This window comes from Pollicipes pollicipes, unplaced genomic scaffold (genome assembly GCF_011947565.3).
Source record: "Pollicipes pollicipes isolate AB1234 unplaced genomic scaffold, Ppol_2.1 Scaffold_6138;HRSCAF=7277_pilon_pilon_pilon, whole genome shotgun sequence".
NCBI lineage: Eukaryota > Metazoa > Arthropoda > Thecostraca > Pollicipedomorpha > Pollicipedidae > Pollicipes > Pollicipes pollicipes.
In genome coordinates this window covers 12,530,134-12,551,485 of record NW_023596818.1, presented here as the reverse complement: position 1 = coordinate 12,551,485, position 21,352 = coordinate 12,530,134, and the positions used below count along the sequence as shown (strand labels likewise).

Genomic DNA, 21,352 nt, shown 5'->3' with positions numbered 1-21,352 from the left:
CATAAGAGTTTAAGGCTCTTCCTACTTGCTTGCAGGGCCTTGTACTGTTGTTAGGACTTTTATAAAGTAAAGCACGGAGACACTCGATAATCAGGGGTCATCTACTTTGATAGATGGCTCTCTCCCTTTGGTCTCATTTGCGGAGGACTCTTCACCCCTAACGAGGTACGTGTTGTTAACCTGCCCGCGCACTCTTGATTGCACAGGGGTTTTCATTCATGGTCTTGGACGATTCCCGCTTGGAGGGTTTTGTGCTCTGGCCGGTGTTTTATATGTCAATCTGCCGAGGCACTACCGGTCGTTCATGGGCCCACCATGTTGGTCTTGGGTTCTTTTTGCTTGCTCTGCGGACCCTATACTTGTTGACGGGAGCCCCTTTGTAGGCCTCCTGCGGCACCCATGATCTCTCAGTTTTCGTCACTATTCGCCTTGGTGCCTCCGCCTCAGAGCAGTGGTCGAATATGTGCCGATGAATTTTCACGTGCAATTGCCGAACGTAATTTTGCATGCCGCCGACGTCGTATGTGTCATTTTTATTAGCTGTTAAATGTGTTACACTTACTAGCGCATCACGTTCTTAGCATATTTCTAATGCTAGGATAGGCTGTACACCTTTATAACAGAGGAAAAATTCTGCAGTAGTCATCAGCCATCAGCTGATTACGTCTTCCAGCAGGCTTGCCGTACAAACAAAAGCTAGGAATAAAGTTCATGGTTGGTTTTGATGGTTGTTAGCAGCTCACTCAAGTTTATTTTGCCTGTTGTTACGAAACACTTAGCCTCAAAATCACAGCATTTAAAACGATCTGTAGAAAGTGAGTGATTTCTATGTGTATGCATGCGTAGCATGCCTAGCTTTATAAGGTCGTGCACAGTAAGATGGGTTTCCGTATTTATGCAATAAATGAATAAGTAAACACATACATGCATCTATACGTACCTATATATATATATATATATATATATATATATATATATATATATATATATATGTACATATGTTACATACGACTTGTCTTAAAATGTATTGACCGAAATGCAAGGATGTTTTTTGGGGTGGTCCTCAAACTCCAGGGGCCCCACAACGTTGCGTGGCCCGACGTGGCCTTTGACGAAATCCTGGATCCGCTCCTGCCTATCGGTGCAAGAGATTATCTTACTGACATTTGAGATCACGGACCTATGGGCGGGGATCCTTAATGTAACCTACAGCCAGCCCTTCGGACCCTTTAACTGTCCCTTGATCTTTGGCCCTGAGAGACCCTTCGGCCCCTCTTCGGACCCCCTCAGCCACCCCTCCGACTTGGGGCCACTTGCCGACATAAGACCTCTGTTAGGCACTGTGGCCACTAACCGGTATAAGAGCCCCTCATTGTGTCAGAGACCCCGAACGTTGCCAATCGCGGACCCCGGCCTCGTTTCTGCTTGGGAAATTAGTCTAAAAGGCTCAGACGGACATGGAGCCGACTGTTCAGTGTTTGCGGTCTCTGACCGACTAAGACACTCGCATTACTGCAGGGGTTTCTAAAACAGCGCAAGGGGACCTCTGGCTGATATTTCAGGCCCCTTTTCCTACGGGCCGCGATTCTTTATGTGACCTACAGCCAGTCCTTCGTGCGCTTGTGCCCTCCAGTCAGGCCTTTGATCGTCGGTTCCGTTGTACCGCCTGGGTCCCTCTTCGGGCCTCATCGAATACTTCTCTTGACCCGTTCGGGGTCCGCGCGAACATGGGACCCTTTGTTAGGCGCCGTGGGCCCGTGACAGATACAAGGCCCCCGACAAGTGTAAATCACTCCGGCTTTACAGCTGATTGGGAAGCGGGCGTTCAGGCCCAGACCGCCACGGAGCAGATTGTGCAGTACTGGTGGTACCTGACCGATATATAGGCCTATATCGACTCAGGGTGTCTCAGATCGGCGCAAAGGGTCCCCTGGCAGGTGCTTGAGGGTCAGTTTTCGCAAGTCGGGGCCCCCGGATAAGACTCCGACCAGCCCTTTATGCCCTTAGACCCTCCAATCGAGCCCTTAATCGTCAGAACTGGTGGGCCCTCTAGGCTCTCCGGGCCTTTTCGAATGCTGTCTCTGGCCGACCTGGGGCCCCTAGATGACGCAGAGCCCCAGTTAGGCGCTGTGGGGCCCCAAGCAATGTAAATCGCTAGCTCCTGCTTTGTCCCTGCTTGGGAAATGGGCTCTTAGGCCCATACCACCGCAGGGCCGACTGTGCGTTAGTGGCGGTGTCTGACTGAAGTCTAGGCCCTTATCGATTGGGCCCTTGATCAGCACGCAGGCCTTCTGGCTGGCATTGGGGTGCCTGGCCCTCCGGGCCGTGACCCCTGAATGGGGCCTCCGGGCCGGGACCCCTGGATGGGACCGCCGGTCGGCCTTTCGGTGGCTTCGGGCCCTCAAATCGTAGGTCCCGAGGGGCCCTCCGGGCCCCTCAGAACCTAAGCGGGCGGCACGTACCCCTTGTGCCCCCCCTCCCTGCTTGCGCTACTGACCACAACCAACCACCCATTTCAAAAACAAATGTGAATTGAGTCAGCGCCAGGGCGGGCAATGTCCCACAATTCGGCGCCAATGCGCCGAATATCCCACACAGATGCGGCTGGACACGGTCAGAAGGTTTGGGTTAACGTCCAGTCAACTCGTTGCAGTTTATGCATAACATTCTGATCTATTAAATTTATGTCCTTTATGCAAAAAAAGTTGTTAATTTCTATAAAAATTTATTATAAAAAATTAGTAAATGCCATTTTTATCCCAAAAAGTATTATTTATACCAAAATAGTTTACGTTTTGTATTACCATCACTAGGTATGCACAAGCCAGCTTCTGGGATTGCTCTGGCTCACCACCCACCTCCGCTGCCACATGCGCCACATGCCGGGAACAGTACCCCCGGTCTCGGTCTCGTTGCGACGGAGTGGAGCCGGTGAGAGGGTGAGTAAGCGCCGTGTAGAACTTGTTAAAGTAACTTATGCGGGTTATGAACGGGAATAGGCGATTTGATTCGACGTAAAGTTACTTAATTAGCATTGGGCTCAGGTTTACGCGCATAACACGCTTGTGGCTGTGGAAAAGACAGCTATCGATGATGCTGGGTCCTGGTCACCATCGTGCCGAATCCGAATAGTAAATTATGACCCGGGGCTTGCCCTAGACTGTCCACTTCTTGCAGCGTTGCAGGTTGTGAGCCAGATACTTATGCTAGGAGTGCGTTATTTGCCAAATTAGTTGGGGCTTAGTAGGAGCAGATGGCTTAAGTGGTCTTTGAAATGTATGAGCAAAGCTTCTCCCCAAACTTGCCACTTGTTGGATGTGTGGGCTGCCCCCACCCAGCCTCACCCCCATCCCAGGGGAATAGGAAACTACACACTTGGTATTATTGTGAACATGTTTTGCAAGTGGCCACACTTACTATTTGCCTTGTTCTGGTACTTTGGAATGCTGTAGAACTCATCTATGTTTTTCTGTATATCATTGAAGCAGTGTAGCACAGTAAATGCAATAGCTGTGTGTTCCCCAGACCAACCTAACACACAGCTCATTACACACAGACCAGGCTGTGAAAATATATCCTTCATTGAACATGCCTGGAGAGCAGCAATATCACCGTAACAATGTTGGAACACATGCATCTTTTGTATCATGTTTTGTTGTAAAAGTTTCTAGCTTATGCGAAAGCTCCTGTGTTTCATTTTTTAGATATAGTGTAAGCTTGATTCAGCGTAATTGGTCTAGCCTGAATTCTGCACACTGTTATGAGGCTCAGCGCATGGGCTCCGTGTTGGTGCTTGGTGGGTTTGATTGACTTTTGCAGACTGGCATCTTTTTAGAAGGCATATGTTTCACATTAGTTGTGTTACCAGGTACCACATAAGCACATGCATATGATAAATCATTGCATATATTTGATTAGATATTAGTCACATTTGTATCCAACCATTCCACACTTTATGTCAAACATGCACCATGGGCTAGCCAGAACAATTTCAAGACATATCTGGATCATGTCAGGTATGATTTGAAACATCCCATGACAATTTGCATTGGAATGAGCTGGAAGACCTAAGACACTCTAGCTTCTGAGCTACATGCCTGCAAAAATGGGGAAGGGTATATCAGGGAAAGTATTCTTAAGTAATTTTGTTATTTATGTCATAACAAGATCATTTGGATCCTGTCACATAATTCTCAGCTGTTCAGAGCATATTTACTAAGCAGAGAATTATGCTGTCCAGAGCAGACTTTTACATGTAAAGAAAATACCAGTAGCTGTAAGTGAGCTTATTTATCCTATGTAATGCTTGGTTTATTGTCTTCAAACATTAAACATTCCCTTAAATTTGCATGACCAGTGTTGATGTTTTGATTCACCAAATTGTTTTTAAAAGGTAGTTTGTGTTGTAAGTGCCTGTGTGAAAGTCCTAGAGCGTGGTCTGCGTTGCACGCAGCACATTTATCTGGATACCCACCTATCCCCTGATGACAGTTTATCCATTTTTGCCCACATTTAGTATCAGAGTGGCATTCCAGTGCAGTAAGCTGTTGGCTACAGGATGGACCAGAGCTACACCAGTCCTCACATTTTTTCAGGATTATGCACCATGTGTTTGTGGTCCTGTATGCATTGTTTTGTATGTATTCTGTGTGGCGTGTGCAAAGTCAAAACAGTTATGTGATATTTTCCTCAAGTGAAATGGAAATGAATTTAAGGTCATATTCACAAAGAAGAGCCACAAAAGGGGTGGAGAGTATATGTTACCTGCTGTTCTGCTTGGAGTCTTCAAGTTCATGTGGAACTGCTTATTTTGATTTAGCATCTTTGAAAGTCAACTTTTCTTTAGTTATATATCCCAAACAGTTTGCAGTGCACTAAGTGAGTGAACTGTCTGTATACTGTTGACCCACCTTATGGATTTGGATCAGTACATGATTTTAACTGGGGTAGTTGTTAACATCATTTGTTTGCATTATAACACATTTGTTTGTTGTGCTCAGTCATTGCAAAGTTCACCACAACCTGTTATGATATATTTGTCAAGCTCCCTCTCAGCCTTCCCCATTCTTTCATAGTGTAAGAACAAGGGCAAGTGTATACAGATGTGTTTGGTTCCCAGGCATGACAATGGAGAACATGGAAGGAGTGCTCTCAAGACTGCTAGTTGCAGACAACAATGTCATCCAACAGGTATGTGTGTAGACAGCATGAATGAAGTGCTGGTTTGACTGCTGCCATGACACTCACAAATTTTTAACAGAAATTGAATGATATTTTAAGGAGCTGGCCCAATCATATGATCACGTCATGCCCTCTTTCTGCGGCGATTGTCACGAACTGGACACATCAGAACTCGTGTGCACCTGCACGAATCGGTGGCGGCGACATGCCGACCGGCTGTCCGAAGGGAGCTGCGCAGGAGGCGTGTCATGGTAGCTGCACAGAAGACGTGTCATATGGCGATCCTATCATAAGGTGTGATGTGTTGTGCAGTTGGGATACTGGCTACACCAGAGCATGAGCTTAGTGGCTGGACTGGACTGGTGAGAGCTCTGTGTGTGTTGGTACCGGCCAGGAATGCTGATAACGCAGACGGCGGGTTGGAAGACGATCGTTCACACGCTTCAGACTGTCCGTGCTGCTAACGGACCGGAAACGTAGCGGAACGGAATTTAATGAGTCGAGTGCCCCCGGTGTTGGTGGGCGGTTCTCTCGCCTTCTCCCCCGGAGCCGTCTCGGAGGAAGAACCGAACCTCACATACGGGACCTGTCTCCCTGGACGGCGGATAAACATTAAGGCAGCGGGGGGGGGGGGGGGGGGGGTGGGGGGACAGAGGGGTGGCTACCTCTCTGACCGGCAAAAATATCGCCTTCGGCCCGTGCCCGCCGCTCGCGCTCGACCCCTGACCTCGGCCGCCCGGCAGGCGACGGAGGAGCTGAAGCGACTGCTGCAGGCGCCCGGCGCCGTGGAGCAGCTGTGCGCCGTGCTGGGCCGCTCGTCCAGCCCGCAGGTGCGCCAGTACGCGGCCGTCATACTGCGCAAGCGGCTGGCCAAGGCGCGCCAGTGGGCCAAGCTCGGCCAACAGTTTCAGGACAGGTGCGTGCGTCAGCTGCGCGGCTGGCACTGCGCGGCCGCCGGACGTGCAAGTGCGGCGGCCGCGGCAGGTGCTGTGGGATATTGTTTTTTGTGCATGAAGTTGTACATGCTAATGTAGTAATACTCCATTGTTAACGTGAGCAATTAAATTGTGCGTAAGCTTTTCATCGAGAACATTGGGCTATATTTACTGCATGTATATATATATATATATATATATATATATATATATATATATATATATACACACACATAATTTTTAGGCTGAACCACTGTAGCAAGGTCAACCCGCGACGAAGGGTGTGAGGACTGGCGTCGAGCGGCGCCCCGTCACTCGGGCCAACGTTCGTGTTCGCCGTCGGCAGCCTGAAACAGGAGATTCTGCGTGTGCTGGCCGCCGAGCGGGAGCGCTTCATCAAGAACTCGATCGCCCAGCTGGTGGGCACCGTGGCCAAGCACGAGCTGCCCGGTAACAAGTGGCCGACGCTGCTGGAGTTTCTGTCGCAGACCATGCTGTCCGAGAACTTGCCGGACAAGGAGGTGAGTCGGCCTCTGGCGGAGGTGTCAGGGGCCGGTGCTCCTGCGAGAGGTGCCGGTGAGCCGGAGCACGAGGGTTTGACTCGGGGAGTCTGGAGAGTCACGCTGTCTTGCCGCGGAGGGAGCAGTGGGAGGGCGGCGGCGGTGTGTTAATCAAGTGTCTCTGACTTGTTGATGGACCCGATAGCGTGCGCACGGGCTTGCGCTGCGTGTGTTTCCCATTTCCGACCCCCTGTTTGGCGTGGGCCGGTCCCGGCGTCGCACCGCATTGCACAACGGCCACTGACGGCGCCCAGGCGAAGACTGCTGCTGTTGTCGGTCGTTCCCAGCTGTCCCGGCGGTGGCGCCTGGCCTGGTGTGTCGGAGACCGTCCCCAGTCCGCCGTCTCAGAGATCGCTCCCGGTCCCGTGTCCGCAGGTCGCCCTCCCCCATCCCTCTCCCCGGTCGTCCTGTGTTCGGCTACCTCGCTCGATGTTGGCCCTGGCCGCACCAGAGCTGCTGGGTTTGCCCGTGCAGCTCGCGCGCTAAGGAGGGTGAAGTGAGGTGTCGGACCGGGTCAGTGCTTTAACTGGTCCATAATCAGGAATAATGAAACCCGTGTTCTGTGTCTCTTTGTCGAGCAGCGGACGTGGAACATGGCGCGGAGAACGTCGTTCACGTAGGACAGCGATGTTGCGCTGGGACGTCCGGAGCGTGTCCCTGTCTTGCCGATGCCGTTCCGTTTTTCAACCAGCATGTGAATGCATCTCCGTTGGCGCGGGAGCGTCGTCTCATCGCCGCGTGCGTCGGCCGTCCCTCCGCCGCTGACGCGGGCGCCGCGCCGTCTGTTTCAGCTGGGCATCTACACGCTGAGCATCATCAGCCAGAGCTGCGCCGAGCAGCTGCGGCCCCACATCGGCACGCTGCTGTCGCTGTTCGCCGCCCTGCTCGGCACGCAGAGCCCGGCCGTCCACTTCTACGTGATCCAGGCCATGACCAACCTGACGCCGGTGCTGGGCACGGACGAGCTGGTGAGGCCGGTGGTGCGGGCGCGTCCTGTGCGGTGGCTGTGGTGAGATCGCCGGAAAAAGACGTGCGCTTGTGATAAGTGTCGGGTTTGGTTCGTGCGCCGCGGCTTACGAGAGCGAGGAGAGCGAAGTGGCGTCTGGTGCGTCGTGCTTGGACCGGACTGTTCCGTTGGGTTTGTAGTTGCATGACCATCGGGGTTTGTCCGCCGTGCGTTGAGAACGCTGGCAGTGCGGGCGCTGTGTCTGTAGCCTGACGTGGACTGCCCGGAGAGGCGTCGCAGGCCGTGATCACGACCGCATCACGGACCGGCTGTCCGTGGACGGGCCGGTCCGGTGCTGGCGTCGCTGCCCGGGCCGGACCGGGCCCGCCGGGCTCGCTCTCACAACCTGGCCGGTCGGACGGGCCCGAATGCGACCTGTCACCGCCGTCACGCTCGTCACGGCCGTCACGGCTGACGGGCCGCGGGGCGGGCGCCACTCCCCGGCCGCCGCCGCGCGGCGGACCCGTCTCGCCCGGTACCCTTGTTTGGGCCGAGGCTGTGAGTCACCTGCCATTGCCGCGCCCGTGTAAGCTTCATTTATGTATCTCGTTATCAGTTAAGGAGCGGTAATCCTATCGCTGGTTCGAACGTGGAGCGATTGGGTCCATCTCGTCGGGTATTTGGGTCTCGCCACGTTTTGGTCGTGGCACGCCGGCGAGGGCGGTTACATGATACCTGCCAGAACGTCGCGTGACATTGAGCACGAGCTCCGTGCGGCGTGGGTGAGCAAGTGGTCAAGGGCGTTGGCGTCGTGATCAAGGGATTATGGTGCAATTCACTTGGCAGAAAACTTCCAGTAGACTCGGTTTCCGCCAGTAGTGGCGTCCTGTTTGATCTCGGCAGTCGCGAGCGTTGGAAAGTAAGCCACCAGCTATTGTTATGCATCTCATGTCGGTAACTGTCGCGCGCTTTCAGTGCCGTCATCCATTGCGGGAGTTCTGTCAGTTCTCAAATGAAGTGATCACTGCCTGAGGCTGGCTCTGCCTCAAATGAAGTGCTCACTATTGACAGGGCTCCACCGCGGAAAAGTCGTGTTGTTCCCAACGTCCTCGACTAATCTTTCGGGCTCGGCGGCGCTGGCAGGGGTGACGTAATCAATACCCCCCCCCCCCCCTCCCCCTCGCACCACCGTACCGAATTTCTGCCGCCGCCGTCTGTAGTGTTGACCGTGCCCCCTCCCACCATCTTCAGACTGACTACCGGCCGCTGGCCCCCGCCCTGCTGTCTGGGCCATGGGGTGACTCCGGCTGACCGTACCCTGCCACCGGGCTTGCTTTCAGTCGCTTCTCCGGCCGTGGTGTTCGTTGCGGCTCGCTAACCCTCCCCATTCTCTGCCCTCAGGCCGGCTTCCAGTCGCTGCTGCCGGCTGTGCTGACCTCGATTGGCGGCCTCGCGCGTGCCGACGAGGAGCAGGCGGCCGAGGCGCTGGACCTGGTGGACGCGCTGGTGGACCAGGAGGTGGCGCTGCTGCTGCCGCACGTGCCGGCCGTGGTCGAGCTCTGCCTCCGGCTGGCGGCGGACACCGAGCTGGGCGAGCCGCTGCGCTGCAAGGCGCTCCACTGCGTGGACTGGCTGACGCGGCTGAAGAAGAAGGTGCGGCGGGCCGGTGTCGCCGCGGCGGCAACGGGGAGGGGAGCGTTGGGTGGGCTTGCATGATGTCGGTACGGACTGCGCCGCTAGGCTGCGCGTTGTCATTTTCCGCCACGCAGTGGAACGCGCTGAATGTGCTATCAGCGATCGCGTGGTATCGGGGCTAAGCGCAGTTGTTGACATCCTAACACTCGTAGACCCGTTGCATGGTGTCGTCGTGCGACCGTACGCCCGTCGGACATCAGGCTTCCGCCTTCTGTCCTCTTCTGCGTATAGCTGTAGCGCTCCCGGGCCGTACACAGTGCACCGTACGGGGGCCCGATACCGCCGAGTGTCCGCGTCAGTGTTCTTAATGCCGGCACTGGCAGACTGGCTGTGCCCTTAGCGTTTCACTCGCAGATGAATAGTACCTGGAGGCGCCGGGCAGATCGTGCGTTCGCCCCTCGCCTGTGGCGTATGCGTGCGTGACGCCGCCTCGTCGCCAGGTGATCACCAAGCACAAGCTGGTGGAGCCCATCCTGGCCGTGGTTGTGCCCATCCTGTGCACGCGCACCGACGAGGAGGAGGAGGAGAACGAGCTGAGCGAGGAGAGCAACAGCGTCGTCACCGCCTCCACGCGGCTCATCGACTCGCTGGCCATCAACCTGCCGCCGGAGAAGCTGCTCACGCCGCTGGTCAGTGCGGCGGGCCGGCCGATCGCTCAGCGCCAGTCGGCTGGCGTGGCGTACGCTGTGTGGTGCGGCGCTTTGCCGAGCCGTGCGCGCGTGGCGGAGTGGCAGTCTTACGAAGAAGGCAGGGCTGGGTGAGGACGTGTCCAAGCCTGCGACTCAAATGCGTGAGCGACATCAGCTATGTACAGCTGTTCACAGTTTTGCGTCTCCTTGAAAGTTGTCTGCCACTTTTGCTTGTCGCTACAGATTACATCGTGCTCCATTATGGCGGCGCCGGCCTACTTGACAGCTGTGTTCGCCCTGTCCGCTGCAGCTGCAGCACGTGCAGCAGCTGCTGACCAGCAATGACGAGTACCAGCGCAAGGCGGCGTTCCTGGCGCTGGCCATGACGGCCGAGGGCTGCTCGGAGCGCGTGCGCACCAAGCACCTGGCCGCCTGGCTCCAGCACGTCTGTCAGGGCATCCAGCATCCAAGCACAGTGGTGCGCAACGCCGCTCTCTTCACGCTCGGACAGTTCGCCGAACACCTCCAGGTGCGTCGGCAGCGAACGGTGACGGTAGTGGGCTGCAGGCTGGCGGGCTGGGGTTCGATTCCCGACGGAGGAAATTGTTGCTTGGATCGGCGAATGGCGGCGCTGATGATGCTGGCGGTGACGAGCGTAGATGGGTGGTTACCGTCACCCGTCGGTCGTGGTCGGGCGCCGGCCGGCGGGAGCGCTGCTGGGTGGTGTCGCGGCCGGCGCGGTGACGCGTCGGCGTTGACTCCCGGCTAGTGCCCCGACCCGAAGTGACTGCACAGGACATGACGATGCCTCACGTCGAGATGAATGACTGAAGGCTGCGAGCAAAATACGAAAGTGGTCCGTGACAGGCTGGAGAACGCGGTCAATTCGGCGTATTTTGCTGTGCCGTAAATGCCTGCATGTGTGACGTCACATTGTCCTGGCCGCTGATTGGTTCGTGTGGTGCCCGCCAGCCGGACATCAGCAAGTACGCGGCGGAGCTGATGCCGGTGCTGTACAGCTACCTAGCCTCCATCACAGCGACGCTGCAGTCAGCTGAAAAAGATCCACCAGGTCAGAAATACGGGGGGGGGGGGGGCTGCGTTTCCTACGACGGCGGCGCTCCAAACTGTCAAAATATCCACCAGGTCAGACATAGGGGGGGGGGGGGGGGCACTGCGTTACCTACGGCAGCGGCGCTCCAAACTAGCAAAAGTAGACTCCAAGATGGTCGAAAGCATTCGAAATTAGGGATAAGCACGGCGTATTTCTGCCTAAAAATTGGGGTTTTGTTCATGGTGCGTAGAGCATGGTGTTAATGGCTGTATGGGTGCTGTCGAGTACCGGACGTGTAATCTTTTACAGACAAAGCCCACATTTCATCGAACATTTGCTTTCCAATACGTGTAGTTTCGCGCCTTTTCGGCCCCGCCCATCGGGGTACACTTCTGCCTATAAGCCGACTGCCTCCCTGGCCTGCAGTTCTTCCATAACGCCGCCCCCCCCCCCCCCCCTCCCCCGCCGGCAGGCTGCGACCGCATGTTCTACGCGCTGGAGACGTTCTGCGAAACGCTGGGGGAGGAGGTGCTGCCCTACCTGCCGCCGCTGATGCAGCACCTGCTGCAGCTGCTGCAGCTGCCGGCCGACAAGCACGCGCACGTGCTGGAGCTGGCCATCAGCGCCATCGGCGCGCTGGGGAACGCGGCGCGCGAGGGCCTCGTGCCGTACTTCGAGCCGGTGATGATGGCGCTGCGCACGTACCTGCTGGCCGAACGCTCCGACGAGAACCAGGAGCTGCAGGTGCAGGCGCTCGGTAAGCGGGGGGAAGGAGGAGCGGTGGGCGAAGGCTGCCGATAGCGTGGTGGACTTTGCGCGGAGGTCAAGTTACAATGTTTCTTCAATTCGTTTATGTCGCTTACTTTACGAGGTTTTAATTAAGGTTAATGTTTTGACGATGTTTCACCAGCCATTTGTCTCGCTCGACAAGCTACAGCAATGTGCTCTCTAACGCTATGGAAATCGAGCACAACTGCACGCAATCGCACATGTGGAAAGGCTGCCGGATGGCGCGACATTGACCCGCTGGCCCGAACCCCGCTGGCCGCAGATACGCTGGGCGTGCTGGCCAAGACGCTGGGCGCGGACACGTTCGGACCGCTGTGCGGCGAGTGCATGGCGCTGGGCATCTCGCTGGTTGACAAGCACGACGACCCGGACATGCGGCGCGCCTCCTACGGCCTCTTCGCCTCGGTCAGCACCGTCATGAAGGAAGGCATGCTGCCCTTCCTGCCCAAGATCACCGAGTGGATGTGCGAGACGCTGGCCAGCATCGAGGGTGTCACGGTGAGTCGGGGGTGTGGGGAGACGTGGTGCGTTTCGAGGAGGCGCGACGGGCTGCTTGTGAACATGATGCGCTGCTAGGAGACATGCATCACTTGGAGACAGTGTGTTGCTAGGAGACATGCATCACTTCGAGGCATGTGTTGTTAGGAGACAGTATGCATTGCTTGGAGACAGTGTGTTGCTAGGAGACATGCATCGCTTGTAGACATGATTTGTTGCTGCATACATGATGCGTTGTTGGGAGACATGATGCGTTGCCAGGAGATAAGATTCATTATTATAGGCTTTGGGTGGAGACAGGCTGTTAAAAGGCTTGGTGCGTTGCTGTGACAGTGAGCGGAAGCTAGTTTCTGGGAGATTGTGAGCAACGAGTGAATGTTAGAGGTCGCAAGAAGTTGCCAGTGGGGTCTAATCAGATCGAAGATGACTATCTCACGGTATGTTGATGCGCTTGTCGGATGGTTCGTTTTGATGCAGTGCTGGCGTACATGTGATGTCCCCGTGTGTCATAGTGACAACGCCGCAGCGCACAGCGATGGTGACGTCCGCTCCCCGTGTGCGCCACGTCTGCGACCCCAGCGACCCGACCTGACCTGGCCATGGCCGTTCAGCTCCAGTTCCGTGACGAGGAGGGCGGCGCGGCGGCTGTGCTCGACCTCTTCGACGACCTCTCGCCCACCGACTCCGAGGATCTGGACGACACCGCGGACGACGACGACGAAGACGAGGATGTCACCGGGTAAGCGGCCGGCGACGACGGCGTCCTATCCCGGTCGCCAGTGCCATGCAGCAAAATCAACCGTCGCTAACTCCTGTAAATCGCAGCGTATGGATACATCGGCTGGAAACTAGATGGCTTCACCTGTTGGCTCTGTTCAACAATATATTCAGCATACCGCCGCCGCCGCCTGTCTCACAGAACGTCCCCTCCCCCACCTCCTCCTCCGGCAGCTACAACGTGGAGAACAGCTACCTGGACGAGAAGGAGGACGCGCTGAACTCGCTGCGCATCCTGTCGGAGGAGTGCGGCGCCGCCTTCCTGCCGCACCTGGAGAAGTGCTTCGACGAGACGTACAAGCTGCTGATCCACCCGCAGGACGACATCCGCAAGGCGGCCGTCGACGCGCTGACGCAGTTTTGCGTGGCGCTCTCGCGCTCGGCGGACACGGCCGACGGTACGCCGCTGGCGGGGGAGGGGCGGGAGGTGGAGATGTGCTGCAGGGACGCGGATGGCGGCGGGGGCCGTGCTGTCCCGTTTTTTTTTTGCAAACGACTGGGGGGGAGGGGGGGTAAGATCTCTGCCATCGTGATCTGATCGGTAGTGTCATTTGGGTCGGTCCTTTGTGTGAGTCGCGGAATGACGCGTGAATTATCTGCTTCGCCTCCGCACTTCCATGGTTTGACGTAATTTGTGTGAGTAATCCGATGACGTTTGCCAGTTGAAATACCCCTGGTTGGTGTGGCTGGCTGGGTTTATGCACTTCGCGACAGGACAAAATTGTCCGACCATTGGCACCGTCTTCACCCCTGGATCAAGCGGAAGAGGGCTGCGCTGCGCCGTGAGTTCACTGCCCGCCCGTCCTGACATCACGTGACGCCCGCCACCAGGCCTGCAGCAGGCGCTGTCCGTGTTCGTGCCGAAGATGCACGAGCTGGTGAAGACGGACGACGAGGCGATCGTGGTGATGTCGGCGCTGGACGGCTACGCCGAGGTGCTCAAGTCGGTGGGCGCGCCCGTGCTGCAGGGCGAGGGTCACCTGGACGCCATCCTCAACTCGGTCCGTGACGTCATGTCGTACAAGGTATGGCACGCGCGCGGGGGGGGGGGGGGGCGGGGGCAGACCGCTCCGTACGCTCCGCTGGCTGGCGGGGCTCGAGTAGACGCCGTCGTGTGCCGCTGATGGGCGGGGCGCTGAGATGGCCGTACCAGCCGGAGTGATGTGGGAGAGCGTGGCTTCGAAGTGGTCGCACCAGCTGGGGTGATGTGGGGTAGCAGGGCGTCGAAATGGCCATACCAGCTGGGGTGTCTCCGAACTTCAGTGATCATCATCATTGCCACCACGTTGTTGTGGTACCAGTAATGGGGCAGTGAGACGAAAAAATATTCATGTAGAAAGGTGGTTCGCTGTGACGCTCGCTGTCTGTTGTGGTGAGGTTAGGTACCAGACCAGTGTGAAGACCGTAGCCGCCTCGCATGCCATCCGCAGACGACGTGCCGTTTGTAACCGACACCTGCACCCGTTCTTGTGTCTCGTAGGCCCTCCCGAGTCACGGCTCCCGACGACGCCTCTCGGGGGCGTGTCATACACGGCACCGTATGGCACGACGGTGTCTAATGTGTCGTTCACCCCAGAAAATCATTGCCCACGCCCTGTGATCTGCGATGAGCACGGCCGTCTCCATCCCAGGGCTCAGATGACTGTCTCTGTCGCGGACGTGTGCCGGGGCGACCAGTTCGCCATTTGTCGGTGGATTGCCACCTGTTCTCGTTCGCCGACGACGATTCTCCTGCGGTGGACATTGAGGCCGGGTGCGGACGTGCGAACACTTGTGCCACGGGCGTGCCGCTCACGTGTGTCCCGTCGACGGGCCACGTGTCGCTCGCGGCTGCCACGTGTGGCCGCCCTCACGCACCACGTGTGCCCCCGTCCTCACGCCACGTGTGCCCGTCCTCGCGCCTCGTGTATCCGTCTTCATGCCACGTGTGCATCCGTCCTCACGCCGCGTGTGTCCGTCCTGACGTCACGTGCGCCCGTCCTCACGCCACGTGTGCCCGTCCCCAGACCACGTGTCAGGACCAGCGCGAGGACGACGAGGACGACTCGGAGTACGACGAGATGCTGATCGAGTACGCTGGCGACGTGGTGCCCAGCCTGGGCCGCGCGCTGCCGACCGAGCGCTTCCTGCAGGTGTTCATGGACCTGTACCCGGCCCTGCTGCTGAAGACGGTGAGGCGCGAGCGCCCGTGGTGCCCGCCGGCACCGATCGGGGTCCGGCTGGGAAGGAGAGAGTTGCTGTGTCGTCTGCTACGTTTACGTCCGGCATGGGCACAACGGCTCATGATGCGTTGATGTGCTAGTTGCGAAGCGAAGGGAGTGATTGCATTGTGCCGTTTTCGAACTGTTTAGAACTTTCTGCGTGCGTCTGCGGTTTTTTGTTTTTTTCCTGCGGTGCAAAACCAACCAGGGACGAGTCATCCCATCTAATATAAGTAACGACCCCTATGGAACTGCTCGTCATGGTTGCTAGTGTGCATGAAACAGCTGCGTCACGCAGACGGCTGACATCGGCCCCTCCCCCGGCCCGCAGAAGCGGACCCGCTCCGACTGTGAGCGCTCGTTCAGCGTCGGCTGCCTGGCTGAGTGCCTGGAGTTTCTGGGCGAGCCGGCCGTGCGTCAGCTGTTCCCGCAGCTGCTGGCCGTGTTCCTGCCTGCCGCCGGCGACGCCGAGTCCGACGACGTCCAGAGCAACGCCGTGTTCGGCCTCGGGGAGCTGGCGGTGGGTGCTGATGGGGGGTGACGAGTGCTGAGCGGGTACTGGGCGGATGGAGGTGGGTGCTGAGAGGGAGGTGACGGGTGCTGGGCGGGTGGGGACGTGTGCTGAAAGGGGGGCGACGTGTGCTGAGCGAATGGGGACGGGTGATGAGGGGATGGGGACGGGTGCTGAGCGGATGGGGACGGGTGTTGAGCGGGTGTGGACGGATGGTGGCGGTTGGTTACAGTTGTCATTAGTTGCGTGTCACTTACGGTTGTTGTGGCTGGCGGGGTGGGGTTCGTTGAGCAGCTGCCGGTGTCAGACAGGGCTTTGAGTGTAGCCTAAAGCAGCACCAGCCGGCGTCACCGGCTGCAATGACCACCGCCTTGTCATCGAGCTCGCGAAACAATCGAACTCCTCCCGTTTTCCGCGGCGGTACCCGTCCTAAGCTCGGTCGTACCGCTCCGACAGTGCCGCGCCGGAAGCGAGGTCTTGTGTCTGTGGCGGTACCCGCCCTGAGTTGAGCCGTCCCGTTCCAACAGCGAGGTCTCGTGTCTGTGGCGGTATCCGTCCTGAGCTGAGCCGTCCCGTTCCGACAGTGCCGCGCCGGCAGCGAGGTCTTGTGTCTGTGGCGGTACCCGTCCTGAGCTGAGCCGTCCCGCTCCAACAGCGAGGTCTTGTGTCTGTGGCGGTACCCGCCCTGAGCTGAGCCGTCCCGCTCCGACAGTGCCGCGCCGGCAGCGAGGTCTTGTGTCTGTGGCGGTAGCCGTCCTGAGCTGAGCCGTTCCGCTCCGACAGCGAGGTGCCGGCAGCGAGGTCTTGTGTCTGTGGCGGTACCCGTCCTGCGCTGAGCCGTCCCGCTCCGACAGTGCCGCGCCGGCAGCGAGGTCTTGTGTCTGTGGCGGTACCCGTCCTGCGCTGAGCCGTCCCGCTCCGACAGTGCCGCGCCGGCAGCGAGGTCTCGCGGCCCGAGTACCCGGCCATGCTGTCGGCGCTCTCCGGCGCGCTCGCCTCCACCAAGAACCAGCGCACGCGCGACAACATCTGCGGTGCCGTGGCGCGGCTCATCATCGCCGACACGGACGCCGTGCCCATGGACCAGGTGTTCCCCGTGTTCGTCTCGTGCCTGCCGCTGCGCGAGGACTTCGCCGAGAACGAGACGGTGTTCCGGTGCCTGGGTCACCTGTACGGCCGGCGGCACCCGTGCCTGGGCCAGCACATGGGCGCGCTGGTCAGCTGCGCCGCCACCGTGCACGGCACCAAGCAGGAGAAGGAGGGAGGTACGTGCCGCTCACGGCGGGAGGCGACGGGCGCTGGGGAGCGCGAGTGGGAGGAGCCTGGCAGGGGAGGGGGCGTGGGCGGCAGCGTTCGGAGGTTACGGGTGGGGTGTGGTTGGGGTCATAAACGGATGGGGACGTGAGTTGGAATCCTGTGCGGTGTGAGAGTGTTCAGTACTTCGGAGAGCTTATCATACACTCGTGCCACGCCATGCAGAGCGTAATTTCTCAGACTGATGACGCAGACAATGACAAGACAAGAGACTGCCGGCCGGTGACCAGACACGAGCCCGGACCGCAGCTCGGCACACTTGTGTGGGTGCTGTACTGCCCCTCCCTCGTTAGCTGGCGCGAGTGGTCAGGCCTTGCGGTATCAAAAATCGTTCGGTATTTATCTATTTGGCAACTGATGATTCCACCTTGGAGAAGTTTTGGGATGAGAACACGGCCGGGTGTCTTGAGAATCGTCGCTGTTTCCCACTATGTCTATTGCTTGAGATCTCGCGTTACGTTTTTCTTGAAGTGATGCAGCAATTCTTCATATTGTTGCCATTGACGTTAATGGCACGTGACGTTTCGGTCAGCTTTTGATCCGGTCGTCGTCATCGGTAGTAAGGCCCGTGGAACGTGATAAACCGATGATGAAAGCATGGGTTGGTGGGCTGCGCGCCACCTGAAGCTTTCCAGGCCGTGATGCGTACTTGTTTACGCGTCAGCCGTGCTCAGTGAAACTTACACTTCGCGACTTGCGAAATGAATGGCTGTAACGTTCTGTGCAAATTGGCGTAATTGACAGGGGTAATAGCCCGGGCAATTACTCGATATCACCTGCGTGTTTCCCCATTGGTCCGACACCCCGCCGGCCTGCATTATACATGAGCCGTCGTTACGCGTGAGGCGAAAGGCTAATAGATATTACACCGCTCGACTGGTGTTGTTTTGTTCGGCGTTAGCGTGCTCACGTCCACGCTGTCCCGTCGGTCAAGAAAAAACTTGGTGGGCTCAGCTGTCGCTGCAGCGTATTTGTTGCTGCCACTCGTGATCACGCAATTGGAACATTAACCGTTTCAGACCCATGAGCGCGGTTCAAATGCGAGAACGGCGCGTCTGCAGCCTTCAGCTGCTGCACCCATCCATCGCTGTGTCGAAGGATCCCCCCCCCCCCCCCCCAGCTGTACTGGTGTGACTGATGGCGCATGTCTGGTGTCGTTGGCGCCTGCCTGACCGCGCGCCCCGCCCCTCCGCCAGAGACGGCCAGGCTGGTGCGCGAGTTTGTGCTCAGCCTGCGCCGGGACTTCCCCGCCGAGCTGGAGGCGCTGCTGCCCAGCCTGGCGCCAGAGCTGGCGCAGAAGCTGGCGCTCATCAGCTGAGGCCGCCGCCGGGAGCCGGGACTGGCGCCCGTCGCCTGACACTGGCGCCTGTTGGCCTAGACTGTTGGTTGGCAGCCGAGACTGACGCCCGTCGAGCTAGACTGGCGCCCGTCAGCGGAGACTGGTGCCTGTCTGCTGAGACTGACGCTGGTCAAGTGAGACTGGCGCCTGTTGACCGAGACTGGCGCCCGTCAGCTGGGACTGGCGCCTGTTGACCGAGACTGGCGCCCGTTGACCGAGACTGGCGCCTGTTGACCGAGACTGGCGCCTATTGACCGAGACTGGCGCCTGTCGACCGAGACTGGCGCCCGTCAGCTGGGACTGGCGCCTGTTGACCGATCCCACCCAGTCAGCCGGCCGCCGGCCGTCGCCGCCGGGGCCCGTGATATTAGAACCAGTCAACAGCTCCAGTATTTTTGCTACCGGAGGCCGCGTTTCCCAAGCTCCGACATCGCCTGGGGTGGTGGCATGCTGGCGCGAGGCTGTCTGTCGCCCTTCTCCCGCGGCGCTGGCTGTTGGGGCGCGCTGGCTGGGGTTTGCTGCCCGTTTTTGATAGCGTGTTTGATAGTTTTACATTTTATGGCAATTGGAGCGTGTTGTAAGTTGCCACTAATAAACGAAACGCATTGCTGCTGCCTTGCTCGTGTGTGTTTTGGGTGTGGCATGCGTGGAGGAGTTGTGGGTCGAAACTGCAGGTGGGTGTGGCTGGTTGGTCACGTGTTGAGACGCGAGGTTTGTATATTCTGAGTCATAGCTGCCCGAACTGAATGAGCGAGCAGTGTGAAGTTAAAGAGGGTTGCCAAACCGATTGCACACATCTTCAGTGTTAGGGATTCTTTGCGCTTCATCGCGCCCAGTTTCTGCTCACCTGGCGGCGATCTGAACCAGGCATAACCGAGGCTGGCTCTGATACCCTGTTATCTCACACCGATAGCCCACAAAATTATCTTGAGTAGGATCCACACTTTTCTCGTGTGCTTTGCACCGCATTTTTACAGAAGGGGCGGAAACCGGATATGATGTTCATGATTAATGTGGCTATCAGCGGGTGGTTAGCCTGGTAGCCCGGCTTAATGCCGGTGGTTACTCTGAGAGATCGGCGATCCGTCTGCCCTGAGAGCTCGGCTATCCGTCTGTGGTTACCTTGAGAGATTGGCTATCCGTCTGTGGTTACCCTGAGAGCTCGGCTATCCGTCCGTGGTTACCCTGAGAGCTCGGCCATCCGTCTGTGGTTACCCTGAGAGCTCGGCTATCCGTCTGGTTACCCTGAGAGCTCGGTTATCTGTCTGTGGTTGCCCTGAGAGCTCGGTTATCTGTCTGTGGTTACCCTGAGAGGTCGGCTATCCGTCTGTTGTTACCCTGAGAGCTCGGCTATCCGTCTGTGGTTATTCTGGAAGCCCGGCTGTCCGTCGATGGTTACCCTGAGAGCTCTGCTCTCCGTCTGTGGTTACCCTGAGAGCTCGGCTGTCCGCCGGCGGTTACCCTGAGAGCTCGGCTGTCCGTCGGTGGTTACCCTGAGAACTCTGTTATCCACCGGCGGTTACCCTGAGAGTCCGGCTCAATCCGTAGTTATCCTGAGAGCCCGGCTGTCTACCGGTGGTTACCCTGAGAACTCGGTTATCCACCGGTGGTTACACTGAGAGCTCGGCTGTCCGTCTGTGGTTACCCTGAGAGCTCAATTATCCAGCGGTGGTTGCCCCAAAGCTCGGCTATCCACCGGTGGTTACCCTAAGAGCTCGGCTGTCCGTTGGTGGTTACCCTGACAGCTTGGGGTTGCAGTAAGGCTCCGACGTGACAGCCAATTCCCGTCGCGACCGCTGCCGGTAGCCTCTACTGAGGATGTATCGAACAACTCCGAGGCATTTCCTGGCCCAGTTAGGCCAGGCTCCCGTGCCCTGAACGACCCACTACATAAACACGGAAGCATTTTATTTCTTCGCACTGATGGGTGGGACAACAGTGCATGTAAACCATGCCTGTCACCCGCATGCAATATGTTTAAAATGATGCACGCGCATTGCCGTCTGACAAAAGCGGCGTCCGTTCAGAGGTCTGGTAAACAAGCTCCGTTAGATGATCCTTGTCCCGGGAGAGCCCAGTGCTAGGCATGTGGAACGTTCTCGCCGCGACCGCACAATGGCGCTGGGGCCATGGCGCCTCCCATGCTGATAACGGTCGTCGTGAGCCCGCCTTTGTTCAGTCCGCCGCGCGTCGTTAGCCGCCGCTTCGGACGGTGCTGCCATCTGCCATCAGGATTATCGATTCTCGCGTTGTCGGAAATGGAAAGCGGTTGCGGCGGGCTAATTAGACCTCCCGCTGGGATAATTGCCCGCCTCGCCCCTCCCCCGCTGCGCCCGGGCACCCTCCGGGCGCATGGATTGGCTGCGTTCCCCAACGCTGCCAGAGGGGCACGAAATATCGACCGTTGTCGCGAGCCCGGGGCAGCGTCGGCCGCCCGCACTAACGAGCGGCCGCGCGGGGCACGCTGCGCTGTTTGTCAGCGGACACTCCAGCGTGGTCACGTGGTCACGCCAAGCCGTGGAAACCCCGACATCCGCACCTCTGAATGGCAGCGTAAAGGCCACGTGGTTTGCTTGGGTTTGAGGACCGCTACCCGGTCTTACCGCTCGTCGCCCGTACTTACCGCCGGCCACCGGCCTGCCACCGCGGCCTCACTCCCGGCCGACCGCCGGGCGGCGCGCTGAGCGGGCACGCAACGCAGAGCCGAAGCCACCTGCCGCTCGGGGCCGCCGGAGCGCGTCCCTCTTCACAGACGCGTACTTGGTGCAGCTGAAGAGCTGGCTGACTATCCGCTCATGGCCACTCAGGCATTCGTCGTTTGTTGAGGAATGAGGGTCAAGTCTTCCGCCCGACTCGCTGCCGTAAAGCCCAGCCTTCGTTGCCATGTCACCATCGGGCCGGTTGTGGAGCGCCGACGATCGCT

General features: G+C 58.1%; 1 protein-coding gene across 1 annotated transcript; it reads left to right on the top strand.

Annotated features, from left to right (window-relative positions):
• The first annotated feature begins 2,878 nt into the window (after positions 1-2,878).
• Positions 2,879-19,043, top strand: LOC119105977 (importin-4). The gene is made up of 18 exons (XM_037229568.1): positions 2,879-2,939; positions 5,120-5,190; positions 5,925-6,097; positions 6,463-6,637; positions 7,468-7,644; positions 9,024-9,275; positions 9,758-9,946; positions 10,257-10,475; positions 10,919-11,018; positions 11,473-11,757; positions 12,052-12,287; positions 12,899-13,026; positions 13,239-13,462; positions 13,896-14,089; positions 15,071-15,235; positions 15,597-15,785; positions 16,702-17,041; positions 18,287-19,043. The coding sequence occupies exons 2-18, from the start codon at positions 5,122-5,124 to the stop codon at positions 18,406-18,408; spliced, it is 3,237 nt and encodes a 1,078-aa protein (XP_037085463.1). The 5' UTR covers positions 2,879-2,939; positions 5,120-5,121; the 3' UTR covers positions 18,409-19,043.
• The last annotated feature ends 2,309 nt before the right edge of the window (positions 19,044-21,352 follow it).

Excerpts from the sequence above, each read along its gene's own strand:
- LOC119105977 (XM_037229568.1), top strand. The coding sequence starts at position 5,122 with ATGACAATGGAGAACATGGAAGGAGTGCTCTCAAGACTGCTAGTTGCA. Across the intron at positions 5,191-5,924 it reads ACAACAATGTCATCCAACAG|GCGACGGAGGAGCTGAAGCG; the intron begins GTATGTGTGTAG and ends GCCGCCCGGCAG. Across the intron at positions 7,645-9,023 it reads TGCTGGGCACGGACGAGCTG|GCCGGCTTCCAGTCGCTGCT; the intron begins GTGAGGCCGGTG and ends CTCTGCCCTCAG.